The sequence below is a fragment of the Pocillopora damicornis genome, chromosome 10, assembly GCF_964200805.1.
Source record: "Pocillopora damicornis chromosome 10, jaPocDami1.2, whole genome shotgun sequence".
NCBI lineage: Eukaryota > Metazoa > Cnidaria > Anthozoa > Scleractinia > Pocilloporidae > Pocillopora > Pocillopora damicornis.
The window spans coordinates 14104243-14122269 of NC_142679.1; the positions used below are offsets into that span (position 1 = coordinate 14104243).

The following is an 18027-nucleotide window of genomic DNA, read 5'->3' on the forward strand; positions in this document are numbered from 1 at the left end:
CATAGAAATTTCCCCCTGGGTTTGAACTAGATCGCTAGGTAAATTCATACCAAATTAATCTCAGTAGTAAGGGCATGTGGTCATTTAAAATTGAAAGGCGTTGAATTAATACTCTTGCACAAACACGCAGTAGATTTTATAACTTCGTGCTTTCCGTAACTACTCTGAAAAACAAGAATGTGGAATTGCCAAACTTTGCGTCTTCAGGGAGGAGAGATTGGGACAGGAATAATTGACGTTTCTATTTGGAACTCGAAGTCGCCTTCAAATGAAATCAGGCCAGAGAGGTTGCAGGTCTGGCGCAGTTAGAGGTGGTAAACACATCGAGTCACAAGAACGCAAATTACTTATCAGAAACAAAATGATCTTTATAACAATGCATCTCTTATGTGTCGTCGCCGAGTCTGATTGAACTCCCTAATGTTTGTAGCGTTTCCACTGGAAACGAAATTTAATTACGTATAAACTTTCTTTTAATGGTCTCGAACCATAATAATGGAAACATTTGCTCAAAATTACAAGAATTCAAAGTTGAGCTTGTACGAGGACGAGACACTAAACTGGGTTATTGTTCGTTAAAGAGTCCTCCATAAAATTTTAAAAGAGGTGACTCTTTATGATTATCGAACAACGTTCGTAATTGTATAGGCCTGGTGTTATTATTACTATCAACTCAGCTTGAATTATGCATGTCTATCCTTTCGTAAGATTCTTTTCTTAATTTGTAACTCCCTCATCTGTTATTGAAATTGTTTTTAGTTAAGATTTTTAAAACAAAATTTTACCCTTTAATGAAGTCTCAGTTATTACTGGTTGTCACCACTGTGCCATCATGAATTATTCCTACTTGTAAGAAGTTTCTAGGAAGGGTTAATTATGCAAAGTAAAGAAGTTTGATAAACGACGCTAACCTGGGGCAGAAAAGTCAGAATGAATTTAGCAAAACCTTTGTACGCTGGTTTGGTGATTTGTCATTGAAATTATTTCTAGTTAAGATTCTTGAAACAGAGTGTTTACACTTTAAATAAGTCTCAGTTATTACTGGTTATCACCAATGTGCATCACGAATTTTACACTTTCCTACTTATTTGAAGTTTCAGGGAATGCATTAATCACGTAAAGAGTTCTGGCAAACGACGCTAACCTGGAGCAAGAAAGTCAGAATGAATTGAACAAAACGTTTATATGTTGGTTTGGTGAGTTCATGCTTCCTTTTTGGGTCTTACTTTGGGTTTGAGCTAAGTAAACGCACGAACCATTTTAAATAGTTAAAGTTGGAGAAAGTGTTGAATAGCTATCGATTTTTACCACGCACCACACGGAAATAATGAAGAGGATTGCGAAATTCGGAATTCCTCAGTCCATGGAAAGTAGTAGACATTATTTGCGCAGCAGTAAGAAATACTGTCGCATTTGTTCTAAAATTCGATATTTAAACAGAGCATTGTAAATTAATGGTTTACAAGATCAGAGATGATGTGAAGTATGATTCTCTTAATGCAGGTGCTTAACTGTTTTGCGCGTCTTTCACTAATGATCAACTGCTGTGGTGATTTAGTGATATATAAATGTCCCTTTTCTTCAATAGCAAGTCCATTGCAAGTCTTAAACGGAAGCAAAATTGTATAGGTAAATCCTTTGAATGCAACAGATCCTTTATTAAAGTATTATAGATATCAAACAACTAAGAGAAATTAATGAGTAAATTAAAAAATATATTCAATCGAGGTAACACACTGATAACAAGTTTGGCCCTCGAGAGATGTTGACAAGTTACATACGACGAAGCTTCTTTGAAATTTCAAAGGCAGCTTTTACTTCTCTTCCATGCAGCCCCAAGGCAAGGATTTACTACAACATCATAGGTCGGATTTGAGTAAATATTTAAGAAAATAAGAGTGAAATAACACTGTTGAAAGATAAGTGAAAACACTCTGGGAAGATAAAGTGCTGTGACGGAAAATATCAAAAATGTTACTGTAAGCACTAATTAGAAATTTTTTCCAACAAAAAAGGCTTTCATCCTCTTGAGGCGTACAGCCCTGACTGTAAACGGTAGAGACTACTTTGGTAATTTTTATTCTGTTTGTCGTGTTATTGTATCTTTCTGGGTTTCTCGTTTGCTTATATTTCCCTGATTAAAGGCGATGTATCAGATAGTATAATTTTTCAGCCTAAATTTAGCACACTAGTAACAATTTTAAACAGCCTTTCAGCAATAACATCCAATCGGTCAGCGGTCAGCGAGTATGATGGCCGCGTGTTTTGCTGGCTCTGCCAACTTGAGATAATTTCTTGCTTTTTTCACGTAAATCTTACTTTTTCTTTTACAAACTTAACAAACAAGTTAAGTTGAAGCATTATGTATCAAAAGCAACACTTATTAGTGTGTTTTATTCTCTTATTTATCCTTACCTTACTTATGCTTGTACACTTTGGGGAAATAATTATAATGCTCCATTGTCTCAAGTCATAAAGTTACAAGACAAAGCGGTTCGAGTTATAAATGATGTTCCTTTAATGGAATCAATAACTCCACACCATACATCCTTAGGCCTTCTGAAATTTCCTGATATTGTTAAACTGAAAACATGTATGCTTTTTTATGATTATTTCCACCTTGAAAAGTTTCCTAATATACCTGTTTCATTAGTATCTGAACTACATAATTACAGTACCCGCAGTGCATCATCCAATCAAGTTGCAATACCTTTATTTTGAACTAATCTTAGGGGATTTTACTCCAGCATTATTGGAAGTTTCTTTTGGAACGATATTCCGCAATCGATTAGGGGCAAACCATCTAAAAAAATGTTTGGAAAAGCACTTTTGCGCTGGTACCTTGCTCAATACTGATGAAACATTATCTCTTTTATAATTTTCTGAGCTATTTTGTCGTTTTTCCTTTATTTTTTTTATTAAAAATCTCAAGTCCTTTGTTATACATAACTTTAAGGGGCACAATATTAGTTTATCTAGATGTGCCCCTCTCCTCTCCTTCAATATACAATGTAATTCAATTTAAGTGTTGTAATTTCTGTTCTATGCATTTTTCCTTCATAAATCTTTATCTGATACTAAGTTATATACAGAGAATCTGAAAGACTGATCCATGGGAAGAAGACGACATTTTTAGGACGACATTATTGATTGGTTCGTGTCTCTTCATCTCACAGGTCAGCCGGAAAGTTTTTGCGCAAACTCCGTCAATGGCAGCACAACCATTTACAACTGTACCAATCTATTGTACATGCATCCTACTCCTTTTGAAACAAACAAACTTGTTTGGCTCAACAACAGGTTCTGAGATGAACAACACGTCATCTACTACGAATTTTGAGCCAGGCCTTACAACTACAGGAAGACAAACATCGCAAATTGCTACTGCTGTCGCTTTTTCAACGTTTGTATCACAAACACCATCATTGTCTTCATCGCATAAAGCAAACGCTTCCCTAAGTGTTGGAAGTTACAGTAACAAAGCGAGCACAGCAATTATTTCAACACTGTTGTCTTCCGCAAGCCACACATTAAAGGCAACGAAAAGTGTATTTACGTCAAATGCAGTAAAGCCAAAATCATCAACTTCTGCAGAACATGCAGCCGACCCCACCACAAGTGGTGTTCAGTTCCCAAAGGTATCTACAATGAAAAGGCTACCATCGGACACTACGACAACTGTTGTCTTATTTTTTATAGTGACATCAACTGAAAACCATACATCAGCTGCTACTACCTCAAAAATTGCCCCATCAACGACCGTAACACTAAAAACATTAACTTCTGCAAGTCAAGCATCAGATGCTATCACAACTGTCGTTCCAACCTCGGCAGTAACAGCAGTAACATTGAAAGCGCTAACTTCTGTAACTCAGACATCAGATCGTTCTCGCAGCGTTGTTTTAACCACAGCTTCTGAAGTTCGCGCAACAGACCCCACTGAAACTGTTGCTCCATCAACGCCAAACTCATCAACTTCTGCAAGTCAGGCAGCAAGCATAACTTCCTCTGAATTGTCAACTATCCTAAGTTATACACCAAGTGCAGCCACAAGTGTTGCAATACCAGCAAGAGTAACACCATTAACCTTTTTGAGCCGGTCATTGGTTTCTGCTTCGGGTGTCATTCCATCGATGACAACAAAATCAGAATCATTAACTTCTGCAAGTCAGGAAATAGGTTCAACTACAAGTTCTATTCCTGCCATATCAAAAACACCAAAATCGTCAAGTTCTGAAAGCCATGCATCAGATGCTTCTACAAGCCCTCTATTATCCACAGTAAGAACATCTGAGTCATTAACTTCTACAAGTGATATATCAAACTATACTACAAGTTCTGTTTCACCAAAGGAAATGACAAGACTCTTCACTTCTGCAGCTCAGACCCCCAATAGCACCACGTATGTTATTCCAAAGAAAGCGAAGTTTTCAACCCCTTCAGTTCAGGCACCAGATGCTACCGACAGCGGTGCTTCATATACGGCAAACTCATTAACCTTTGCGAGTCAGGCATCTAACACTGTTACATCTTTTTATCCATTTACTGCGGTAAACTTCGAATCGCCAACACCTGCGAGTCATACACCAACGAATTCAGCGAATGCTGGTCCATCAACGCCTAAAACGTCAAAATCATCAACGTATGCAAGTCATGCACCATTAACTTCTTCGAGTATTCGTTCCTTAACGGCAGTAACATCAAAATCATCAACATCTAGAGGTGAAGAGTCAGACGCTATTACACTTGTTATTCCATCCGCGGCAGTTACACCAAAACTATCAGCTCTTGCCTCTGAGGAATCAGATGAAGTCACAGCTGTTGTTCCATACACTGTAGTAACATCCAAATCGTTAACTTTAGGTGAAGCATACACCACTACTACAGTCGGCATACCTATGGCAGAACAATCAAAATCATCAGGGTCTTCGAAACAGGAATCAGACACTACTACAAGAATAGTTTCTCCTAAAGCATTAACATTAATAGCGCCAACTTCTGCAAGTCAATCATCAGATGTTTCTTTGAGCGTTGTTTTCACCATAGAGGGAACATCTACACGATCAACTTCTACTATTAATTCACTAGAGAGTACAAGAAGCGTTGTTTTATCTATGGAAGGGACATCAAAATTATCTCTTTCCGCATTTCAGACTTTAAAGGGCACCACATATGTAAATTCATCCACAGTACTGAAACCAGAATTTCAAACTTCGAAAGTTCCCGCATCAGACTCAACTGAAAGTGTTGCTCCGTCAACACCAAACTCATCAACTTCTTCAAGTCAGGCATCGAGTGCTACTTCAACTTTTCCTCAAATCACCGCGATAACCTTTGAATTGTCAGCTATCCTAAGTTATACACCAGGCGTTACCACAAGTATTGCAGTGCCAGCGACAGTCACAGCATTGACCTTTTTGAGCCGGTCACTGGTCACTGCTACGGGTGTCATTCCATCTATAACAACAATATCAGAATCATTAACTTCTGCAAGTCAGGAGCCAGGTTCAACTACAAGTTCTATTCCTTCCATATCAAAAACATCAAAATCGTCAAGTTTTGAAAGTCATGCATCAGATGCTTCTACAAGCCCTCTATTATCCACGGTAAGAACATCTGAGTCATTAACTTCTACAAGTCATATATCAAACTATACTACAAGTTCTGTTTCACCAAAGGAAATGACAAGACTCTTCACTTCTGCAGCTCAGACCCCCAATAGCACCACGTATGTTATTCCAACGATAGCCAAGTTTTCAACCCCTTCAGTTCAGGCACCAGACGCTACCGACAGCGTTGCTTCATTTACGGCAAACTCATCAACCTTTGGGAGTCAGGCATCTAACACTGTTACATCTTTTTATCCATTTACTGAGATAAACTTCGTAACGCCAACACCTGCGAGTCATACTCTAACGAATTCAGCGAACGCTGGTCCATCAACGCCTAAAACGTCAAAATCATCATCGCATGCAAGTCATGCACCATTCACTACCTCGAGTATTCGTTCATTAACGGCAGTAACATCAAAATCATCAACACCTGGAAGTAAAGAATCAGACACTATTACACATGTTGTTCCATCCACGGCAGTTACACCAAAAGTATCCGCTCTTGCTTCTCAGGAATCAGATGCTGTTGCAACTGTTCTTCCATACACTGTAGTAGCATCCAAATCGTTAACTTTAGGTCAAGCATACACCATTACCACATTCGGCATACCTATGACAGAACAATCAAAATTGTTAGGGTCTTCGAAACAGGAATCAGACACTACTTCAAGAATAGTTTCCTCTAAAGCATTAACATTAAAAGCGCCAACTTCTGCAAGTCAATCATCAAATGTTTCTTGGAGCGTTGTTTTAACCACAGAAGGAACATCTACACAATCAACTCCTACTATTAATTCACTAGGAAGTACTAAAAGTGTTGTTTTATCTTTGGAAGGGACATCAGAATTATTACTTTTCGCATTTCAGACTTTAAAAGGCACCACATATGTTAATTCATCCACGGTTATGAAACCAGAATCTCAGACTTCTGAAGTTCGCGTATCAGACTCTACTGAAAGTGTTGCACCATCAACGCCAAAATCATCAACCTCTTCAAGTCGGACATCAAGTGCTACTTCAACTTTTCGTCAAATCACCTCGATAACCTCTGAATTGTCAACTATGCTGAGTTATTCACCAGGCGCAACCACAATTGTTGCAATATCAGCGACAGTAACACCATTAACCTTTTTGAGCCGGTCATTGATCTCTGCTACTGGTGTCATTCTATCTACAACAACAAAATCAGAATCATTAACCTCTGCAATTCAGGAGCTAGGTTCAACTACAAGTTCTATTTCTTCCATATCAAGAATATCAGAATCGTCAAGTTCTGAAAGTCGTACATCAGACGCTTCTACAAGCCTTCTATTATCCGCAGTAACAACATCTGAGTCATTAACTTCTACAAGTCATATATCAGACGATACTACAAGGGCTGTTTCATCGAAGAAAATGACAAGAATTTTCATTTCTGCAACTCAGACCTCCAATGGCACAACATATGTTATTCCAACGAAAGCGGAGTTTTCAACCCCCTCAGTTCAGGCACCAGACGCTACCGACAGCGGTGCTTCATTTACGACAAACTCATCAGCCTCTACAAGTCAGGCATCTTATACTACTACATTTTTTGTCCCATTCACTGCAGTAAACTTTGAATCTCCATCTTCGAGTCATACACCAACGACTTCAGCGAGTGCTGGTCCATTAACGCCTAAAACATCAAAATCATCATCGTATGCAAGTCATGCACCATTCACTACTTCGAGTATTCGTTCATTAACGGCAGTAACATCAAAATCATCAAGATCTGGAAGTGAAGAATCAGACGCTGCTGCCAGTGTTACTCTATCCACAACAGATACATTAGAATCATCAGCTTTTTCAAGTCAGAAATTAGATGCTATTGCTCTTGTTGTTTCATCCACGGGAGTTACACCAAAAAAATCAGCTTTTGCTACTCAGGAATCAGATGAAATCACAGCTGTTGTTCCATACACTCTTGTGACAACAAAATCGTTACCTTCGGGTCAAGCGTACACCACTACCACAATTGGTATACCCATGGCAAAAGAATCAAAATTATCACGGTCTTCGAAACAGGAATCAGACACTACTATAAGTGTAGTTCCTTCCAAAGCAGAAACATCAAAAGCGTCAACTGTTGTACCATCTATGGTAGTAACTCCTAAAATATCAGTTATTGCAAGTCAGGCATCAGATGCTTCTAAAATTGTCGTTTTATCCACGAGAGGAACATTAGAATCACTAATTTCTTCAGGTCTTACACCAGACCCCACTTCAAGCATTGTTTTATCCACGACAGTGATTTTTAAATCCTCACTTTCTGCAAGGCAGTTATCAGACGCAAGGACAAGTCTTTTTACATTTAGAGTAGCAACATCAAAATCGTCAAATGCTGCAAGTCAGGAATCGGATGCAACTTCAAGCGTTTTTCTGTCCATGGCGGTTGCACCGATATCATCAAGTTCTGTAAGTCAGGCATCAGTCACTAATAAAAGCGTTTCTCCTTTCAAGGCAGGAACATCAGAATCATCAAATCCTGCAAATCACACTCCAGAAACCACTGCAAATATTCTCCCATCTACAGTAGCAACATCTAAATCAACAACTTCTGTGAGTCAAACGTCAGACGTCGCCAACAGTGTTACTCCTTCATTGACAATAACATTAATTGCTACAAGCTTTGTTCCGGCTGTAGCTGCAACAACTATCTTGATAAGATCAAGTCAGGCATTGGGTGTTGCCACGAGTGTTGACTTATACACAGCAGCAACAGCAAAGTCACCAAGCCTTGCAATTCAGGCATCAGACACACCTGACGCAAGCGTTTTAACATTTATGGCAGTTACGCTGAAATCAACAACATCTGCAGGTCAGGTAACTGAGGCAACTACAAGAGTCTTTTCATCCGCAGTTGTAACTGTAGATTCATTACATTCTACGGGTAAGGAATCAGATGCAACAACAAGTGTGGATGCATCTATGGCATTATCACTAATATCATCAAGGTCTGAAAGTCAGGCAACATATACTACAACAGGTTTTGATTCTTCCAGAGCAGTGACATCAAAAGTGTCAAGTTCTGCAAGTCAAACAACAGATAAAACAACAGATTCTTCCCCATCTATTGCTGTAACATCTAAACCATTAGGTTCTGCACGACAGGAACTAGACGCCAAAAGTACAAGCGTTGTTGCATTCATAGCAGTAACGACTAAATTTTCAACATCCGTAATTCAAGCAACACGTGTCGATCCATCTATTTCACAGTCATTACGGTCTGCAGGTCGGGCATCAGAAGCTACATTAAGCGTTTTTCCGTCCATGGCAGTAGCGCTAACAACAACGAGTTCTGTAACTAAGGCATTAGACGCTGTTAAGAGTATTGCCTCATCTGTAAAAGTGATACCAGAATCATCAAATCCTGCAAGTCATACACCAGGTACTTCTCCAAGAGGTGGCCTCTTCTCAACCACTTTTGAATCTTATATATCAGAGGCTACCACGAGTTTCCCTCATTTCACGTCGATGGCAATAAAATTATCAATTTCTGAAGGACAAGCACCGGATTCCTATGCTGGTGATGCTCCTTCAACAACGACAGCATCAATTTCATCAATGGTTAGAGGTCAAACACTGGACACTGCGGGAGTAACTTCTACATCTTTAAGCTCTGCTACTCAAAAATCTGACGAAACTTCGAGAAGTGTTTCTTCTATGGTAGTAAGAACAACATCAATTACTTTTGTTAGCCAAAAATCTGATGCTACTGGAAATGTTGCTGCATTCACGGCAGTACCATCACCTCCATCATATTCTGTAAGCCAAGCATCGCATGCAACTACAATTGTTGCGCCAACAGTAGAAGTAACATCAGTGCTATCACCATCTTCAAGTCTTGCAATTGACGATTCCAAAACAATGAGAATAGTAACATTAGAACCATCAACATCTTTGATTCCTGTTCTTTCTGCCGCAACGAGTGATTCAGAAGAAAAACAACCATCATCGACTACTGTTAGTATCGCAGAAGGCGCTACATTGCCAGCTCCGTGTTCTGAAGGAGGCGAGTGTACCGGTAAGATGAGAAGTGTCTTGTTAAATTTCCTTTTTCGCCTTACGAAACGCCGATAATCGGCCACGATTTTAGAGGGAGTTGATTTTCGAGAATAAATGGTTAAATCATGAACGATTTTGTGTAGAAAAAGATAAAGGAACTTTTTATTGCAATCATACACAGTTATCGATTCGAGAAAAAACATATCAGCAATTCAACGGTCCGACTTTGATCTTGACAAAATTTGTCCAACGCCAAGACAAGATATAACTTCTTTTGAGGTTGAGGGGCTACGTCTTACTACCAAGAAATAATGCTTACATAAGAAACAATTCGAAATGTCCCCCATCGAGGTAATTAAGATTACAAGCAGCTGTCACTCACTAACGTTGTTATTTCTAAAAGATGAACTCTAAACGTTCTTTTCACGCTTAGGAATTGACAGATGTATTTCAAACCCATGTCAGAATGATGGAACTTGTAAACAACAAGGCCAATCTTATTTCTGTGAATGTACGGAGGAGTATGAAGGGAGAGTATGTGAAAGCGGTAGGAAAACGAGCGCATATAGTTTTTTTATTCATTGTCTTAACATATCTCCTTGCTAATTTGAGACGCCCGCCGACTGTATACATCATCTACGTAGAGAGAGACTGTATCCTTAGGCTTTGACTCAAGGGAAATTTTCCATTTTCTCTAAAATGTCTCATGATCAACCATAAACATGTAGTCTTCAAACAGACAGCGCATGACAGAAATTTGTTGCTCTATTGCATGGTTCACATTCCAAACTTCAGCTTTTTGATATAGGTTATTGCAAGAAATAATAGCCTTGCTCCGGAGATGTGGCTTCTAAGCTCAGCCCAAAAAGTGCCTCACCGCTATTAGGGTGTATAGGATCTAACCCTGTCGACAGCCATAGATTACCCGTCACATATACCTCATTTTGATAATGTTCTTATTGTTTTACTCCTTCTCTGACACGATGCAACGGTTTCGCTTCACGCGAAGAATTTTTAATCTTTGCAGGTAGAGTGGATACCAAAAGGTATAGAGTGACAGCGAGAATACAGGGGCAATACAAGTCACCCTACAGTAATCTTGGTTCATCCGAGTCCCAAGCCTTTATCAAGAACTTTACGGAAAGAGTGGGTCGTTTCTTGAAGATGAAACTTCAAGGATATCGAGGAATTGAAGTCACCAGGTTATTAAACGGTTCTGTTGTGGTCGATTTTATCATTTTAACAGAACGCAACTCCGATGCCAACGTGAAAACCATAGAGCTCGCTCTAATGGAGGGAAATAGCACCGGAAAGCTTGGAGTCGTGTTGGTAGGAAACATCATTTTGGAGGAGATTGTAGATGCCTCCAACACAAATAGCCCAACTGCCAGCCCTAAAGACAAAGGTAATGATTTCATGATGCATGTGACAAAGGTCTAAGTGCTTTTAACAACGGAAAAGTGTAGTTAGAAACACTAGCTCGACTATACCGATCATTTATTTGTAGTGATTAAAAATAATTATAAAAATTGCATTTTAAGATATTTGGAAAACAAACGTAGGACGAGAATAGCTTCTTTTACGTCTTACTTAGTCTGGCTAGTGTAATGCACTAGCAGTGATTGTAATTCTTCCGCGGGAATGCATAAGGAAATTTAGGCAAAGTTTGAGTAATAAACAGAAAGACAGATAGAGGGAGACAGATTGAAAAGAAAAGAAGCCTGCCACACTTCGGACAATTACTCTACTAGACAACGACAAAGAGAAAAGTACAATCGTGCGTTAACAAAACATAAGGGCATCAAACGGTTTTTAGAAGGTAAAGGTTCAAAATCGAACTCTAGTTATTAATACAGTAAATGGTTTGAACCCGAGAGTAACATGTAATAGTGTACTTTGATCGTTCGGGTGAGTGTAGTCCTGAGAAGTACTGTTGTCGGTAGTGGTGACTGACGTTTCGACAACCTTGGCGGAAGTCGTCTTCAGAGTCAAGTGAAGATGACTCAAGTCGGAAGATGACTTCCGCTAAGGTTGTCGAAACGTCAGTCTCCACTACCGACAACAGTCCCTCTTTGGACTACAATCATTCGGACGATCAAACTACACTACTCTAGTTATTAGGAATACAACTTTTTTTACTTTGACTCAACAGGACTTAAAAAGTGGATGATTGTAGTATTTGTAAATGGAAGCATTGTATTACTGTTTTTGCTGATAATTGTCATCCGTTCGGTATGTATACTTATGCAATATATTTGGTCACGTACTTAATGTACTTGATTTGACGAGAGAGAGTGTGATGTGAATTTAGTCGTCATTTCCAGCTTGCGGTTTATCTTTTCCAAAATGTTTGACGATTCAGAGGTAGTTTATGCCTTCATTGTTAAGGTGACCGTCGCCACGTTTGGGATGTTACCATCTACTACATTTATCTTCTCTTCAGAGAGAATTTAGCGGGCGCTATTAACCCAAATTGAAGCTTAGTGCGAGCCCAAAGATGCGACTCATCGATCAACTGGTCAGGGTGCTCATTGAACGGGGTAATCGTCTTGTCAAAACGTTGCCCATGATTGGAAATTGTCCCTAAATTTGGCTCCAGTAATGAGATCAGTTCCCCTCTCTATTAGTGAGTGTAAATGGTATAGATCTAGTTCGACCAAAGTGTGAAATGGTGAGTAGCGGTGGTGTGAGTATTTTTGGTAACTTGGGTAATTTTCTCTGTGATATTTGTCTCTGCCCTGATTGGTCGTAGAGATACCTTTGCTTTATTTTTAAAGGCAACCAAATTGCGCCTCGGCGTAACTCGCATCGAAATGCATGCAACTTTTTTACCTAATAATTTTTAGGGTTGAGACATCGTCAAAAATATAATAATGCTGATTTATCTTCGTCTTTAAAATCTGCAGTTGAATTGTAGGCGCGATAAAGTACCAGAGAATGACTTCATTACGACGAACGGCGATCAGAAAAGTGATAGCACTGTAACAAAGCCTGCCAGCGAGGTAATCGTTTCATATTTATGTTGAATTCAGTCAAGATGGGTTAAGAACCTCAACGCCAGTTTAATAGATTGACATGAGTATAACATTTTTCACTGAGCAACATTGGTAAATTCCATGGAGGAAATAATGGCTGCTTTTACGAAAGAGTTAAATCGGTTCATACTTAGCAAGTATATAATGAGTTACGTAAAAAGTTTTTGGAGCATCAGCTAAGGGTTAGAGTCGACGCAGTCGAGTACAATTATACTACTTTCAGGGTGGTCTCCGAATCTTACAAATGCAACCAAAACTCGATGTGAGCATAGCTAAAGGCATGAAGTAACGGTATTCGATAAATTCGCCACCACGACGAACTCGCCATCAGAAAACTCCCCACCACTGAGAGTCAAATCGCCACCGGTGGCGATTTGACTTTTTCTTCATGTGTAGCCTATCGTCTGAAATTTATATTAAATGAAAGCTGGGATGTAGAAGTATATTGTGAAAAGGGAAAGAGGCTCAGGGTTAAGTGTGGCCTCTCAACTGCTAAATGAAACAAAACTTGTTGATGTCACGATAATTATGATAAGTTTGCCTGAAGCGAAACTAGAGTGACTTTAGGGTAATTTAGTATTAGCAACTGAGTTGATAACGTAAGTTGGCCACCGCAAAGAGTTTAAAAGCCGATGTTTTGAGCGTTAACCCTTCGTCAGAGCGATTGGGGAAATTGTGGGTCGTGTGTAGGTTCACCTATAGTAAATAGAGCTGCTGGGAATACAGTAACGAGAAAACAAGAATAGAATAGTTGAATGACGTGCGCTCGTTTATGCCGTGGGGATTAAGAGTGCCGATTTGAAAGATAAATTTTTGTTCTAAAGTTTTTCGGCTTTCCGAAATGCCTAAATGTAGGGAAAGGCAGAAAACTGCCATATGCTGCTTAAAATGATTAGGGAGAATAAAGTGTCTAGCGACTGGTTTGGATGCGTCCTTGTCATTTTTTTCTATGTCGTAAGGGTGTTCTCGGAATGGGTCAGCTAGTCGTCTTCCTGTTTCATCAATGTGTAACTGGCAATAAGTGCAAGTTATGCAGTAAATGACACTGGCGGAGGTGCAAGTGATGTGATCAGTGAACTTAATGAATGTCTTGGGTCTCGACATTTTCTTTATGTTGTGAATGAAAGGACACTAAGTTTTGCATCGTGAGCGAGCGTATATGAAAGTGCTAGGTTGGTCATTGGTTTGAAATGAACTTCTGACCAAAAAGTTGCCTATGTTTATGTCACGTTTGAACGAAATTAGGGGAGGTTGCGAAAAGATAATACCAGTCTCTGAATTGCTTTGCAGTAATTTAAAGTTTTTAAGAATGCTAGATTTAACTGCGTTGTTGTGAGGGTGGAATGTGATAGTGAATGGAATACGATCAATATTTTCCTTCTCAACCGTTTGAGGTGCTGACTGTCGATCAATATGAATAAAGAGGTAAGTTTCTAAAGAAACTGTGGTGTTGCGTCGGTGAGAGAGTAGAACAGGGTAATTTAGTATTATCCACTGAGTTAGTAAGTAAATTGGTCACCGTAAACAGTTTAAAAGCTGACGTAATTTGGAGCGTTAGCTCTTCATCCATCGCTCTGACGAAGGGCTAATGCTTGGGGCAACTCTTGTTTAGCTCTGAAATCGTTAATTGTTTTTTGTTAATGTTTTGGTTGTCGAAAGCGAGATCTTTGTCAACTTTTGCCGCAAAGCAAGGTTCGAGGTGTTAGAATCATACAAAACAAAAATACTTTCGAAACACTCAAGATTCGAAATTCTAAATGCCGCTTTGCGCCAACTTTCTGACACCTCTTTTTATGCCAAAGTTCTTAAACTTCGAACCTTGCTTTGCGGCAAAAGTTGACAAAGATCCCACTTTCATCAACCAAAACATTGTCAAAATCACGATGAACGATCTTAGAGCTAAACAAGAAATGCCCCAAAGCGTTAGACCTTCGTTAAAGCGATGGACGAAACTTAAGGCTAACTCTCGAAAGGTCAGCTTTTAAACTCTTTACGGTGGCCAATTTACGTTATAAACTCAGTTGATAATACTAAATTATCCTGTTATACTCTTCCAGCGACGCAGTACCACAGTTTCTTTAGAAACTTACCCCCTCTATTCAAAGTGGTTTTAACCAAGTGATTTTATCCAAGAGACTTACGCCGAAGTTTATGTTACTGAACGAAACTTCCATCAAATAAAGGCTAGGAAGTGGTGTTATATTGCGTTAAAGAGGGGGCACAAATACAGCGAAGTTTACAGAAACGGACTCAGCGTCCTTTCTTTATTCAAAGCAGAATAAATGTCGAAGTGACCTTTAACACGAGTTTTGTCCTTAAAATCACAAATTTTCAATCAAACTTATGAAAATTATATTATATGAAAGCCTAAATTTTGAATTTTCACCCATTTTGTAGTTTTACTACATCTTAGCTTCAGTTAATGTAAGTCAGATCCATACGACAGGCTACACATGACGAAAAAGTCATATTGCCACTGGTGGCAATTTGACTTTCAGTGGTGGGAGTTATGTGGTAGCGAGTTTGTTATGGTGGTGAACTGAGCTTAAATCGAGTTAACTCTCTCATAACATAGCGGCAACAAATTGAACTGATTTGGCAAAGGCACTTGTTCTGCTTCGCTATCTTTCTCTCGTTTGTTGTCAAGCTTGATGCTTGGCTTATAGGTCAGTGTTTAGGAAGTGGTTGAGAGTCATATTCGCTTTTTATTTCAATTATGGTTGTGAAAGCTGTCAGAATATGAGAATTGAAAGGACCTGACAGCAAAACTTGACGGAAACTCAAGATTGACAATGACACAGAAATACCAGGCTTAAGCTTGGGATAAAACTCTGGAAAAAATGAAAAAACTCAGGTCATTTGTTCACTGTGATTTCAACTTACTTGTGATTAACTTTGTTTAAATATAGAAAATTGCGATAAACATTTCCTAAAAACATTTGGAGATTTCTAAAAGACGACGACATTTCCACATTGGCTAACGTCATTATCAAGTCAAACGAATATTTGTAAGTTGCAATCTATATATACCAAAATAACAATGGGTGATAAAAAAGCTGTAACGTAAGAAAAGAACAATAGTAATTAAACAAAAAGTTGGGCACGTATGGAGTCCGTCAGCATGGATTTTTAAATTAGGCTTGAGATTCTTGGTGAACAGCATTTCAAAGACTAAGCAATCAAATTTTCCATGGCACTTTCTTAAAACTCTAAATTGGTTTTCTTTCAAGAGGTGGTTAATACCGTGAGCTTCCACGAAATGTCGACTGATTGCCGAATATTTGTGCTCAGCAATGCGTTGATGAAGGTGTCGGGCTGTGTACCCGACATAATCTGCATCGCACAGATCGCATGAGAAACGATAAACAACGCATTGCCGATTTACAATTGACGGTTTGATTTCTTTGGGTTTAAGATCTCGCCCCAATTTTCTGCTCACAAAAACAGGCCGCAATGTAGGGAAAATCTTATGGCTAAGATCGCGCAACTGCTTCCGAACCGCATTAGTGGCCACTTGATCTTTGAATGGAAAACTAATTCCCTGCTGTGCTACTATCATCGGTGTTTCTTTCCACTATGCCGCCGAAACATTTCTAAAAAGAAATTATTGATTCCGCTATCCAAGCCGTCAATTGTGAATCGGCAATGCTTTGTTTTTAGTTTCTTATGTGATCTGTGCGATGCAGATTATGTCGGGTACACAGCCCGACACCTTCATCAACGCATTGCTGAGCACAAATATTCGGCAATCGGTCGACATTCCGTGGAAGCTCACGGTAGCAACCACCTCTTGAAAGAAAACCAATTTAGAGTTTTAAGAAAGTGCCAGGAGAAAATTTGATTGCTTAGTCTTTAAAATGCTGTTCATTAAGAATCTCAAGCCTAATTTAAAAATCCATGCAGACGGACTCCATACGTGCCAAACTTTTTGTTTAATTACTATTGTTCTTTTCTTACGTTACAGCTTTTTAATCACTCATTGTTATTTTGGTATATAGAGACTGCAACTTACACATATTCTTTTGACTTGAGAATGACGTTTAGCAAACGTCGAAACATCGTTGTTTTTTTAGCAATTTTAAAACATTTTTAAGACATGTTTAATCGCAATTTTTTTATGGTTAAATGTTTTTCTAAATCACTTCTTCTTTGTATTAATTTTGTTGCACGGATTTTGACACAGAGACGCTGGCACAAGTTTCCGAGTAAATGTGACAACTGCGATATTGAACTGACGGATATAAAGGTGAAATTGTGAAGACAGCTGGAGAGGTCATGGGACTCAGACTCTGCTCACTCACAGATCATGAAGGAGAGTCCCCAGGAAAGGCCTAACCTTAGATAAAACTAGATAAAGTCTTTGGTCCCAAGACGGATACGAGAGACCAAATCAAAGTAAAGTGGTTGTTACTGAGTGCCGTGAAAACGTAGCTAGTCACAGTATTAAAAGTATGAAAGAGTTCTTTAAAGGGAGGTAACGGCTTTTAAAAAGACATGAGACGCCTTAGTGTAGGTTCTCAATTTTAATCAACCTTTGACTGACTTGGAAACATAGCAAACGTCATAAAGTCAGAACCGCTATTAGTTGGATATGGTTATGGCTCTTTTAAGGTGAATCCTTGGGAGGTAATCCCAGTTTTTTGGATTAAATTTTTACGAAGCTGTTGGTATATTTAGAGGCTTCTTCCAGTAAAGGAAATAGTACATTTTAGAGGTCCTATTCCATATTAATAGGGCCTTTCGATCCCCTCAACGTTCGTACTTTCACCTCCAAAAATATTAGTAATTGCGTGTTGGTCCTCGAATCAACAACGCGATGTACATGCTTTAGTATTAGTAACGTTTGGTTTGCTGATTTAAGAGATATAACAGAATCTCCATTAACCCCTAGTTGTGAATCACTATAAGTTAGATAAATAAAACAATCGCGCATACGTTTCTATTGTTTCTTATAATTTAGTTTTAACGTTCTCAAGCTTTTTTTATCGGTCACCACTGTCAACCCACTTTGCTTGTGATAAATGGAAAATAATTGAGTTTACTGTCTAATTCTTAAGACCCGCTAACGATCTCTTACTTCTACCTGGCAAGCAGTTTCCTTTGATTCAGTAAAGAAGTAGAGAAAATTTGGTGTTGTATAATAAAGACACCCTCCAGCTGATTCGCTAGTTCACATTAGCTGTTTGTTAGATGATGTATCGATATTGCAAGGAGAAGGTGCCTTATCAATTACTATTGGGAAATGATTGTTCAGTAAAATATCCACGTCACCGTTTGTTCAAGTTATCAATGAACACTGCAGCATGGAATCAATATGTAAGATTTGGCAATAAAGGAGAACAAATTAAGTACAA

General features: G+C 38.8%; 1 protein-coding gene and 1 pseudogene across 1 annotated transcript; one reads left to right on the forward strand and one right to left on the reverse strand.

Annotated features, from left to right (window-relative positions):
- Positions 1-1059: 1059 nt before the first annotated feature.
- Positions 1060-17607, forward strand: LOC113670413 (uncharacterized). The gene is made up of 7 exons (XM_089184133.1): positions 1060-1196; positions 3177-9657; positions 10072-10185; positions 10666-11043; positions 11791-11870; positions 12545-12640; positions 16857-17607. Exons 2-7 carry the CDS (start codon positions 3210-3212, stop codon positions 16929-16931), a joined length of 7191 nt encoding a protein of 2396 aa, XP_089040259.1. The 5' UTR covers positions 1060-1196; positions 3177-3209; the 3' UTR covers positions 16932-17607.
- On the reverse strand, positions 13326-16003 carry LOC149039038 (uncharacterized; annotated as a pseudogene).
- Positions 17608-18027: the final 420 nt, after the last annotated feature.